The 13837-nt window shown below is 38.5% G+C and overlaps 1 protein-coding gene across 3 annotated transcripts in view; it reads left to right on the top strand.

The window, feature by feature from the left end:
• The window catches only part of ESR1 (estrogen receptor 1), a 524188-nt gene extending 511885 nt beyond the window's left edge, over positions 1 to 12303 (top strand). For all 3 annotated transcript variants that reach the window (XM_040429500.1, XM_040429501.1, XM_040429499.1), the window contains one exon: positions 9582 to 12303. In XM_040429500.1, the coding sequence (XP_040285434.1) occupies positions 9582 to 9810 (229 nt within the window). In that variant the 3' untranslated portion in view covers positions 9811 to 12303. The remainder of the gene's footprint in view (positions 1 to 9581) is intronic.
• Positions 12304 to 13837: the final 1534 nt, after the last annotated feature.

The raw sequence follows: 13837 nt of genomic DNA, 5'->3' as shown, positions 1-13837 counted from the left end.
CAAGATCATTGTCCTCTGTTCTTCACACATCTCAAAAGAATCAAACATCTGACAGTCTAGCAAACTTTTTTGACATGACTAACTCTTGTCCAGAGGAACAAGCTCACTTCATAGACCCTCAATAGTTTTTAGCCCATGTGGACTAATCTTTGTCCGAACTGTTTTACATAGCCATGTTCGGCGCACATTCCTCTATGTTGTCTAGTCATCCAGACAATTTACACACCATGCATCTTCTCAAAAGATTTTAGGGACTTTGTGTCAGCCTGTTTTATCTCTGTCCAATATAGGTATTTTTGTCAGGCACCTTCTTTAGCTATCAGAGTTTAATCTAATTTGCGTAAAGGTTCAGAAAGTCCTTATGTAAACTTCTGAATATTTCTCTGAATTTCTCCTCAAACTATCATCCACAAATGAACAAGCAGATAGATCAGACCAATCAGTCCCTGGAACAATTTCTTCACTCCTAAAACAATGTTCACCATGATTACTGGTCCAACTTCATGCAGTGGGTATAATTGCCATATCACCTCAACTTCAGGGACATCTCCATTTGAAGTAGTTCTCAGACTCCAAATTAGTCTTTGTCCTCATCTCTCCTAACAGTTCGCTGCATCTGCGGTTAGTGCCCTTTGCAGAGATCTAAGCTCCATCTGGAAAGAAAACCTGATGCTGCAATATACCCTATGCTAGGCTAAAAACCTACAGACACACATTTTCTGCCTGGGCACATAATTTCTTATAGAAATTGTGCTTTGTTGTCAACCAAAAGTATACTCCTTCAGGTTGGCACCTCATTTCATTGATCTTTTTCTGGTCTTCAAACACATAAACCCATTAACTTGCAGTTTCCTTCCAAACTGTGCATTCCGAACAGCATCTATGTCTCTTTGCTATAGCCTCTCTTTATTAACTGATTTTCCAAATCCTACAAGACATCCAGACCACCACTACCTCTTCCAAGTTTGATGTTAATCAGATCCTTGGTTTCGTTCATGGCTAAATATACTACTTTTTTTATTGGGAGGTTTATTGTCCAGAGGATAGATCATATGTAACAGAAAGTGATGTCTGTGCTTCCCGTCTTCTTAAGCTCTACCTCAATTAACATCCCAATTCTCCCCAGAAAGGTTGCACTAGGGGCCATAATAATAATAGTAGTGTTATGTACCTTGCCCTTCCTTGCTCCAGTGCTGCTTCTCTTCACATCCCATTGGTAAGTTTGCTGTGTTGCCATGGTAACTTCAATAGGTCAATGATGTCATCAGCCTGAGTATCCAGTTTCTCTGGCAACAGGATGTAAAGTAATTCCTTGCAGTCTTAAAAAGCAAGTGCCTCCTGACTCCTGAGTTTCAGTCCCTGAAGGATCACACACTGCATCCAGCATGTGTGCTGATCCTGCTTTTCAATTCCGTCTTGCCTTTCATCTTGCCAGTCATATTTATAGTCTTCTCCCATAGTAGCAAATATGGGCGATACAGCACCATAAGGACAAACCAGCATTCCAGCATTCCAAATGTTTTATTGCAGCATACAGGGAAATAACAGAATTTTGACTATAACAATTAGCTGGCTCAATCAGCTTGACAAAGACCAGCCAATTGTTAGGAACAAAACATGGTTTTCTTATATATTACTTTGGCCACAACAAAAGAAGATCCTTTTTTTTTTATATAAACACTTTATTGATCATCCAACAATACACGTTATATAAAAATATCATTACTAACATTTATCATCATATTTTATTATTATTATTATTTTATTTTATTTTTTCCCCTTTAACCCCTCCTGCGATGCGTCTTCTATGAATTCCTTTCTCCCCAAATTCCAATCCATTTTTTCTCTGTGTTTCTCTGCTTATACAAAATATATTCATAACTCTTAGTAGTATTCACCAGATTTAACCATGTAGTCATAGTAGGACTCTTTCTCAAAAACCAATAGCGTGCTTTTAAAAGACGTGCCAAAAACTTTATCTTGAATAGAAGATTTTTTTTATGTTGCTGACAGCTCACCTTGGTCAGCTCACCCAGGACCCAACATTCAGCAGAAAAAGGGATCCGCACCTTCAGTTTTCCCTCAATGTATTTATGAATAACTCCCCAATAATGTTTCAACTCTGCACAGGACCAAAACATGTAAAGATAGTCTGCTTTGGGGGCATCGCACCTGGGGCAGTTAGAGTCTTTCCTAATCCCACATCTATTAAGCCAGAGAGGAGTAACATAAAGACTATGTAGAATATTAAACTGAACCACCACGTGATTAAAATTATGTGAAACCAATTTTAAATTCAGAGTTACCCTCTCCTGGTCATCCAAATAAATCATTGGACACTCATTTTTCCAAGTCATCTGGCCAGGAAAGGAAGCAGCTCCAAATCAAGTCATTAATAAATTTTTATAAAGGTGAGAAATCTTTGTGTTGAGATGTGTATTTGAAGCCTATTTTTTTCCTGTATGCTCAAAAGTGCCGATCTTAACTGTAAATAACGAAACCATAATAATTTCTGTGCTTCTTCCCTCTATAATTCTATAAAATAAATAATATCTCCATTACTTACTACCTGTGTCAAATATATAATATTACTTTTTTCCAATATTGTTCCTTAGCTAGTGCATCTAAAGTAGCTCTCAGACTCCAAATTAGTCTTTGTCCTATCTCTCCTAACAGTTCGCTGCATCTGCGGTTAGTGCCCTTTGCAGAGATCTAAGCTCCATCTGGAAAGAAAACCTGATGCTGCAATATACCCTATGCTAGGCTAAAAACCTACAGACACACATTTTCTGCCTGGGCACATAATTTCTTATAGAAATTGTGCTTTGTTGTCAACCAAAAGTATACTCCTTCAGGTTGGCACCTCATTTCATTGATCTTTTTCTGGTCTTCAAACACATAAACCCATTAACTTGCAGTTTCCTTCCAAACTGTGCATTCCGAACAGCATCTATGTCTCTTTGCTATAGCCTCTCTTTATTAACTGATTTTCCAAATCCTACAAGACATCCAGACCACCACTACCTCTTCCAAGTTTGATGTTAATCAGATCCTTGGTTTCGTTCATGGCTAAATATACAACTTTTTTATTGGGAGGTTTATTGTCCAGAGGATATATCATATGTAACAGAAAGTGATGTCTGTGCTTCCCGTCTGCTTAAGCTCTATCTCAATTAACATCCCAATTCTCCCCAGAAAGGTTGCACTAGGGGCCATAATAATAATAGTAGTGTTATGTACCTTGCCCTTCCTTGCTCCAGTGCTGCTTCTCTTCACATCCCATTGGTAAGTTTGCTGTGTTGCTATGGTAACTTCAATAGGTCAATGATGTCATCAGCCTGAGTATCCAGTTTCTCTGGCAACAGGATGTAAAGTAATTCCTTGCCGTCTTAAAAAGCAAGTGCCTCCTGACTCCTGAGTATCAGTCCCTGAAGGATCACACACTGCATCCAGTATGTGTGCTGATCCTGCTTTTCAATTCCGTCTTGCCTTTCATCTTGCCAGTCAGATTTATAGTCTTCTCCCATAGTAGCAAATATGGGCGATACAGCACCATAAGGACAAACTAGCATTCCAGCATTCCAAATGTTTTATTGCGGCATACAGGGAAATAACAGAATTTTGACTATAACAATTGGCTGGCTCAATCAGCTTGACAAAGACCAGCCAATTGTTAGGAACAAAACATGGTTTTCTTATATATTACTTTGGCCACAACAAAAGATCCTTTTTTTTTTTATATAAACACTTTATTGATCATCCAACAATACACGTTATATAAAAATATAATTACTAACATTTATCATCATATTTTATTATTATTATTATTATTTTTTATTTTATTTTTTTCCCCTTTAACCCTTCTGCGATGCGTCTTCTATGAATTCCTTTCTCCCCAAATTCCAATCCATTTTTTCTCTGTGTTTCTCTGCTTATACAAAATATATTCATAACTCTTAGTAGTATTCACCAGATTTAACCATGTAGTCATAGTGGGACTCTTTCGCGAAAACCAATAGCGTGCTTTTATAAGACGTGCCAAAAACATTATCTTGAATAGAAGATTTTTTTTATGTTGCTGACAGTTCACCTTGGTCAGCTCACCCAGGACCCAACATTCAGCAGAAAAAGGGATCCGCACCTTCAGTTTTCCCTCAATGTATTTATGAATAACTCCCCAATAATGTTTCAACTCTGCACAGGACCAAAACATGTGAAGATAGTCTGCTTTGGGGGCATCGCACCTGGGGCAGTTAGAGTCTTTCCTAATCCCACATCTATTAAGCCAGAGAGGAGTAACATAAAGACTATGTAGAATATTAAACTGAACCACCACGTGATTAAAATTATGTGAAACCAATTTTAAATTCATTGGACACTCATTTTTCCAAGTCATCTGGCCAGGAGAGGAAGCAGCTCCAAATCAAGTCATTAATACATTTTTATAAAGGTGAGAAATCTTTGTGTTGAGATGTGTATTTGAAGCCTATTTTTTTCCTGTATGCTCAAAAGTGCCGATCTTAACTGTAAATAACGAAACCATAATAATTTCTGTGCTTCTTCTCTCTATAATTCTATAAAATAAATAATATCTCCATTACTTACTACCTGTGTCAAATATATAATATTACTTTTTTCCAATATTGTTCCTTAGCTAGTGCTTCTAAAGTTTTGAAATGCTGATTATACCATAAAGGAGTGCATCCTAGTGAGCCTTTCACTCCACACCATAGTCTAATAGCCTGCCATGACTTCACAAAAAGATTCCTGGCTGATCTAAATTCCCTATCTGAGTTAATCAGTTGATCAGACTCCAGAAGGGTAAAAAAATTATCATATGAAGATCTATTAACTAAGTCTCTACAAAGTGAGCTATCTTTCCATTCACGGAGTAAACAAAACTGTGCAGCTAAGAAATATCCCTTGAAACATGAGAGGTTAACTCTTCCACTCTCCAGAGGCTTATACCAATGCTCTAGCTTAAGTCTAACCCATTTCCTCCCCCAGAGTAGATCATTAATAATTCTTTCAATCACCTTAAAATACCTATCCGGGATCCAAACTGGAGAGTTCCTAAAGAGATAGAGTAACTGATGGAGAATCACCATCTTAACTAGAGATATTCTATCAGCCTTTGACAAAGGTAAACATAACCACGTTGTTATTTTTAACCTTAACTTATTTATCAATGGCATCAAGTTAAGCGGAATAAAATTGTCCACCCTAGGGGAGACTGTAATGCTGAGATACTCAAAGGAGTCAGCAATTTTCAAGGTATTCAGAGGACTATCCTTGGGAAATGACAATTTATCTAGGGGCATAGTTATATCTAGTGGCATAATCGTGGTTTTGTCCAATTTACCTCCACACCTGAGGCTTCTCCGAAAGAGTTTATCGTTTGCATAATAGTTAGCAAAGTAGAGTTTGTCTGTTGAACATAAAATAAAATATCATCAGCGTATAGAGAGATGCGATCTTCCATTCCCAATACCCCAAACCCTAGTATCCTAGGGTCTTGTCTGACCCTGGCAGCCAAAGGTTCAATAACAAAAGAAGATCCTTAAGCTGTTGCTGTTTTGCTCTTATGAAATATTGTTACCTTCTACTATCTAGCATAACCTTTGGCTTGGACTATAGTTTTTGTTTCATTACGCCAATTTGATTTGTTGTTACTGTGTCCTGCTGCTAATCTGTGACTACTTTCAGGAGCACAACCTGGGATCAGAAAGGCTAAGTCCAAATTTTCTTTCAATAGACACTCATTCATTGAGTGATCAATCATGTATTACTCATACAGCCTAAGGTGATTGCTGCATGTAAGGGCAGCTCTCATCTCACAGTCAATTAGGCAGTTATCGAAAATGTTTTGTTCTTTCCTGATAATTGCCTTCTAAATCACTCCATTTAAAAGGACCTCAGCTCTCGCTGCATATACTTCCTACTCTGTCATATCCTCAAGATTCAATGATGGGTTTCCAGCATGTTGGATATTGAGATTATGCTTTTACAAAATGTGTAGCTCTTGCTGCACATGTTGAGAAGCCCTTGTTGAGGTGCTTTCAGTTTAAAAATGAGCAAGCAGAGAAACCAATGGAAATGGGCTAATGTGTGTTCAGTTGAGCCATAGTTTTTAATGACCCTTAAAGAAGTATTTCAGGATTTTAAAGGGGCTGACGCATTACAAATATTTGTTCTCTATCCACAGAATAGGGGCAAAGTGTCTGATCGGCACAGGTCTGACTTATGGGAGCCCCTCTATTCTTGAAAAATGGGCTCCATGTTCCCCTGTTTGACTCAAGTGGCAGACACACATATAAGTCCACTGTTCCATTCAACTTTGTGGGGCTGCCAGAAATAGACAAGCACTTGGCCCCTAATAGTTGAAAGGAGAGGTGGATATACAAGTTTGTCTGCTGCACCAAACAGGGGAATATAGGCTCCACTTTCAGCAGGGGTCCAACCTATGGACCCTGTGGACAGGGGATACGTTCTTGGAATTGGGCAACCCCGCTAATATTTATGATCTATCCTCAATAAGCCAATTTCAATATCTGATCGACAAAGGTCCAAGACCCAAGATTCCAACTGATCAGCTGCTCAGTATTAAAATCCTCGAATACCCATTCAAAGTGCCCATAATCATACTGTATGAGCAAAGTCACCCAAACCTACCAATTTTGGCAGGACCAGACAGCTTTCTGATGTATATGTTGTTGTGCTCACTCTCCCCTGACAGCTGATCCTTTGTTATCACAGGAACTAATCTGTTCTGAGCATGTGTATATCAGGGGGAATCGGGAACAATAGCTATTAGCCATATGAGCATTCAGATGTCAACTATTGAAGGTGTATGAGCAAATTTTTACCTGGAATACCCAGGTTATCACAGACTGCATTTCTAATCTGTTGGCTTTGATTAACCATATTTTAAGTTACATAGCTAAATTATTAACATATCACATAGATAAAAGCTGGAATTTTTTTACTAGGTACTCCCAGTACATTTTAATAAACCTCTTAAACAAATCTTAATCACTGGGAGAAAGAGTTCTGATCTGCTCTAATAATAAGACATACTTGGCAAGGAAATCTAAGTAACATACACTATTACTTGGCCCATACTCATGCTATAAATCTTCTGCCTAAATGAAAAAGCCTGCATTGAAACAATATGTTTCTCAAAAACTTCCAAAGTATACAAGATGGCATAATCGATAACGATGCAATATTTAGTAACAAATAAATATATATATATATATATATATAATATCCAAAGAATGAGGCAGCACTCCAGGTAAAATGAAAAAAGTGGATCCTTTATTCCCCTCTGTGCAACGTTTCAACCGTCTCAATGCGGTCTTTCTCAAGTTTGCTATGGATTGTGGGTATATATATACCCGTGTTTGACACCATGTGATATGCTTGAGAAAGACCGCATTGAGACGGATGAAACGTTGCACAGAGGGGAATAAAGGATCCACTTTTTTCATTTTACCTGGAGTGCTGCCTCATTCTTTGGATATTATACTCATCTATAGCCGTCTGAGCCTGCGGCTGAGAGGATTTGCACCCGCGGTCTCTGTCTTGTGCTGCTGTGATTCTTTTTTGGTTTCTATATATATATATATATATATATATATATATATATACACAGGAGACAGAATATTTGTATATGTGAGAAGAGTTTAAGTCAAGTATGAAGACATCACATATGTGTGGAAGGCTAAGCCCAACTAAAAATGTTCATTGGTTATTTGTGCTTATATTAGAGAAGATGCAGTTTGAGACACTCCTATCGTCCCAGTAATCAATTATTTTATAGGTCCAAAGCAAACTTACTTTTTTCCAGATACGTTGCTCCGTTCCTCCGCTGTACCCGCGTTCACTTTTGCCACCCTGTATGCTAATTACTAGCATATTTACAGGAAGGGGGGGATGGCCGTTTTTCTCAAGGGGTGTCTTCTTCTACCTGACTGAGCTGCCCAATAGCAGCGGAGAGTGTGACATGGAGGTGAGCTTTTTTTCTCCCTGGCTGTGACACTCTCCACTGCGATTGGACAGCTCACAGCTAGGGAGACACATCTAATGTGTATAGCATCCTCCCGACTCTACATCAGGGCCGGATGTTAGGTGAGATAAGGTTCACACATGTTAAATTTCATCTTCCTGGTCCTTTAGTTCTTGGGACATATAGGTTGCTGACAGAGGTGACTGTTAGCGGCTTTCTTCCCTCTCCCCAATTCACTACATATTGATGCTCGGCCAAGACAAACATGCTTATGTATGGGAGGTTCGAGGGAGATGGCTGTCAGTTGAACAAGCAATCAGCCAACAGTTATTTTATGTATATGACTAGCTATACCAGTGTCTCACTTTTTAGGGTGAGCGTCCTGTTTTAGGCAGTGACTCAGGCATAAGGTATAAATAAGGATATTTTTTCCATTCCCGTCTGATTTTTTTGACTCATGTACCCTTGGTCCTGTTTCATTTGTATCTTAATTTGTATTTTGCACTGATTACGCAATATATACTTGGTGTTACTTTTAAAGAGCATCTGTCAGCATCCGTCAATAGAGTTGATCCTGCTGACAGATGCTCTTCAATACTTTTATTAAGGGTTAAGTTCTCAAGGTGGTCATTTTTCTGAATAACTACTGACCAATATAAACAATGAAGAAGTAGCAGCACTCACCCAAAAGTCACTGCCACTTTAAACAGCTGGTCACTGGGGGTGCTGAGAGTTGGACGCCCAACAGCCTGCTGTAAGAATAGGCCATCAATCTTAAAAACCTGTCTGACACCATTTAAAGTTTCAAAGTCATTTCGGAAAACGGTCATGTAAATGCCCCCTTAAAGTGTCTCTCTAGGCAAACACTAAACATTTAGTCTATGGCCAAAGAGATTGACCTATACATGCTCCTTCAGCTAGTTTACATGTATTGTCCCCTTCTAGGCCACAGCGGAAGGCTGTGCTGGTATAAAAGCAGCGGTGCTGTGGTGAGCTGCTTCAGTATCAGTATGAGAGGGCGTTCACATCAACGTTTCCCTTTGCGTTGTAGCATTCCGTTCAAATGTGATTAAAACAGAAAATAATGGAATTGCTATAATGGAAAGCCAAACGGAACACTTTAAAGGCATTCCATTTGAATCTGTCCTAATAGAGTTCAATAGACAAAAAAAAAAACAGAAACCAGCATTTCGTCACAGTTCCGTTTTTTTGCATGGAAACAAAAGTCCTGCAGTCCTGGCTCCCGCATGCCCATTTTCTAGGACCTGGACTGTTTACATCTGGCGCTGCATGGGCATGGTAACATGTTCAGCTGCAACCAATAACAGTCCAGGGACCGGAACATGGAAATGCTGGAGCCAGTGTGGAGGACTGAAGCTGCAGAGAGAAGGTAAGAATGAATCTTTTTTTTTACGAAGGCAGTCCGCAGGCATCAGATAGAACATCATTACGTCATAGAACGTCACTCCTTTAAAGCCAGCAACAATGACAGACTTTGATTTTCTATTGTCTACCTTTTTTGGACTGAAACATTTTCTATACTATAAAAGCACTATTACTTTTATCTTTGCAGCAATAAGGGAATGGAACACCTCTACAGCATGAAGTGCAAAAACGTTGTACCTCTTTATGACTTGTTGCTGGAGATGCTGGATGCACATCAGATGCATACGCCTAAAGACAAATTTGTACCTCAAGAAGAAGACAACCAGAACCCTTTAAATGATGCAACCACTACGTCGCCATGCTTACAGGCCTACTATGTAAATAGAGAGGAAGCGAGTTTGCAGAGTACAGTATGAGAGCGTTTTCTACTTACATTTTTTTAATTAATTGGCCTTTAGTGGCCAAGAAATTCCCAGCAGTATACTACCTATAGTCAGTGTATCACATCAGCCGCAAAAGCTGCATATGTAAACACACTCCGGCATGTATCTATTCCGAATCATTTATAGTGCAGGCCTTCATAGTCGCTTGCTGTGCTTCACAAGGAAGAGGAACCTTTGCTTTAATGGGTTCTATCCATCAAAATCAATACTTTTTGTGATTAGCTTATGCGTAAAGCTGTGCACACATTCATTTCTTCAGCTTGTATTTCCTAGAGTGGAGATCGCATGGACAGCGGCTGACGCATTTCACACCCAGTGTATTGCATAGGCTCACACATACAGTATAAGCTCTTATCAATGAAACATATAGCATTAAGGTATATCATTTACATAACCATCTTATCTACTGTTATGTAAGTGTTTCTAGTTTTCAGTGTTTCTGTAGATATTGATGGCTACTTTTTATGTACTACTGTATATAGGTTCAACCATCCATAATGATTTCTGGATCTTTGACTAACAAGTTTGCCATCTTGCAATGAAAATACAGTAGATTCTTGAGAGTACACATGGTGCCTAAGATACAACGAGAACACAGTTCTTTTTATAGTTTTTGTGTAGTCCTCAAGGGCTAGAAATCATTAGTTTTGACCATCACTAGTGGGTCACCATGGCCATGATCCCAACTACTTTTATTAATCTTACAGTTTCTTAAAACAAATCCTTTTCTTTCTTTTTCTGTGCACTGTTATATAACACGAATCTAAACATGTGTGGCCTTAACTCTGACAGATCTACTTCATTTTACAGTTTCAGTTGCTGCCAATTGTAGAACTTACCAGTGGTTGTGTCCAGCACTATGCACAGCTCATATGATATGTAACACTGAAAAAAAAGTAATGAAACACAAGAGCCTAGCAAGTGATCAGATTTGTTGTTATAGGTGAAAAGTTCACTTTCATTTGAGATAGAATAAGCAAATTGATATCATGTTTGGTGTTTGCTTTTGGGGAATTAAAAAGAAAAATGGACTTATGGACTTGGACATTGAATTTTATGGGTTGACCAAGTTTAATAGATTAATGAAGATTAATGAATCAGTTAAGCAATTTTAATTGTTGTCATACTAGCCTGAAAAACCACAGCATGGCAGTTGACAACTTGGGTTATAGATTATAAATGTACATCATAGTGTATCTATAGATCCCAAAGTATTTACCATAGTCAAATCTAATTTAATATGAAGTGATTGTATAGCTGATTGTTGGCCAATATTGATCAATTGTCCAAACTATGTGCTCTCATAACTATATATAACTGTGGAATAGTGTACCTTAATAATTCATCAGTGAATTGTAATGCATCCTGTTGTATTTCTCTACTTTTAATCCTCCATCTGCCACAACATGAGTACTATAGTATACACTGTTCCATACACCCTGAAATGTTCAACAACTAGGACACCTTGATTGAAATCATGTTATCCATTTATTAAAGATATATTTAATGTTATATATGATTGATTATTATAGAGTGATTATGTCCTCTGTAAAGATTTAACCAGTAATCTAGAGATTGGGTCAAGGAAGTGAGGATGATGTTTTCTTCTATCAGTCGAAATGACCAGCTAGGCAGCACAGACACCCTGTATATCTGTTGGTTCTTTGAAATCATCAACTGAAACATCAAGGTTGATTTGAGATCTCTCACCCATTATTCAGACCCACAATGTAAAATTATGGGTAGAGTTACCCACTATCTCTAATGCCCAAGCTTCATTTGTGGCCAACTGTAGAATGATTCGCAGAGAAGGTCCACTCTTTGTCTGTGATCTGTTGAAATGATAACTAATGGTGCAGGAGAAAATCAGCGGTCACTATAACCAAAGGGAATTTTCTATTTTGAGTGTCGTTTAGAATCTCAATAGTGGGAATTAATTATGCCCCTTATTGTGATTTAGCTATGCACCTTATATATGCTATCAGTGGTGTATCCATTGCACTATTATTAAAGCATAGGTGAAGTTGACATTAACTTGATGCTGCTTAATTCCAGTGGGGAGAGGCACTAATTTCTGGGGACAGTTACTGAACCTGGCCCAGCTTGAAAAAACACATTTCAATAATCCATGACACTAGGTCTCCCCTGAACTATTACCACCTAAAAGAAACATATACTCATCATATGCTATGATTATTCTAACTAAACTACTGTATTATGAAGGCAACCTTGCACTATCAGTGAATGTAAAATTAGTACTAGAAGAAATGGGGGTTGATGCCCTGCAAATGCACTACCTTATCATAATAGATTAAATTATGAACTTTTTCTTTGTCAACAATAAAGGGGTGGATGTCCATTATGTGTTTTTTACACATAAATCAGCAAAATTGGATTGCACATGATCCAACTACTATGCAGCAGTAAAAATAATAATGATAATAGGAAAATTTAAGATTCTGTGCAGGAAAGAGAGACACACACACACATACACATACAGTACCTGTAAAGTAAAGCTTACTTACCTGCTTCTGGCGCCGTCTCCCCACTGCTTCTCCTCCAGACTTGCCATGCTCTCTCGCTATAAACATCCAGATTCCCTTGCGTCTTCTGTCATAATGTCAGGGGAGCCGGTCACTGCCACAGCCTGTGATTGGCTGCAGGCGGTGTCAAACCGGATGTTTTCAGCGATGGAGCCCACTGAGCATCTCAGGTCAGGAGGAGAAGGAGCTTGTTGAAAACCCCTCCCCACCCCCCCCCCCCCCCCCCCCATTCTTGCACAACCCCTTTAAACCCTTATACTATTCTTTGGGTATTCAAATCTGCATTCCATACCACACCCTGAAAAGCTTACAAGGGATTGCATAGACTATCTTGTAGTGATAAGTTTCTATTTATGCTCATGTAGCAACTCTAAGTTTGTCACCTAACTCTTTAGCACTGCATTTGTTTTGTTTTTAGGAAGCTCCAGGCACATGGGAAAACCATGGTGAAAGACTTCTGTAGCCTTTGTATGAAGTCTAAAGCATATGCTTCATTTGTTTGCAATTGTTTGCAATGTAATTGTATTGCACTACTCGATAACCACAGGAACTTGTGACCTGAGCCAATATCAGCCCTCAAAACTTTTCTGAATTTTCAGCTTTCTAAACGTGGCTAGCTATAAATGTTTGCAATCAGTGAACCAGCAAGCAAATTATGCATTATTCACATTTACATATATAATGTTCTCTATATTATCACATAGTCATATCTATAAGCATGGTTGATAGTACAAAAAAAGCACCTTTTGTAACTGAGATGGGTTTTTCATCCCATTAGACGATTGAATGTATTTCTTATACGGTGTCACATAATTTCTATAAACCAAAACTATAGGTATTGATTGAATGTTGCATGTGCAAGTATTTGTACCTTTTAATTTTACTTTATAAGTTCAAAGCGTAAAAAAAAAGGATAAAAAGATAAAGATAAACTTGTCTTCAAAAGAGGTGTAGATGACTTTTAATATGATTTGTTTTACTTAAAGGGGTTTTGCCACTTTCGCAAATAGCATTTATTATGCAGAGAGAGCTTCTATGGGTACGACCACCCTGCAGTCCAGCAGCATGGCTGGGCTTGTACACTATAGAAAAAGGTACCAGCCTACGTGAGCTCCCAAGATCCCGGCCACTAGAGAGGCTGGCATTTTCTTTTTATAGTGTACGAGCACGAGAACCACTGCTGGATTACAGGGTGGTTGTAACCATAGAAACTTTCTCTGCATAATAAATGCTATTTGCTGAAGTGGCAAAACCCTTTAAGAATTATTGAGGTCATTTATGATTCAGATTTTTTTGTCCCTTTTAAAGGGGTTGTCCGGGTTCAGAGCTGATTCCGGACATAACCCCATTTTCACCCTTCCAGCCCCTCTAACATGAGCATCGGAGCATTTCATGCTCCAATGCTCTCTCTTGTCCTGCACTGGATCATGCAGGGCAAGGGCTTCTTTCACCTAGCA

This window comes from Bufo bufo, chromosome 4 (genome assembly GCF_905171765.1).
Source record: "Bufo bufo chromosome 4, aBufBuf1.1, whole genome shotgun sequence".
Taxonomy (NCBI): Eukaryota; Metazoa; Chordata; class Amphibia; order Anura; family Bufonidae; genus Bufo; species Bufo bufo.
Note: the sequence above shows the minus strand (reverse complement) of the source record. Positions and strands in the feature narration are given on the sequence as shown.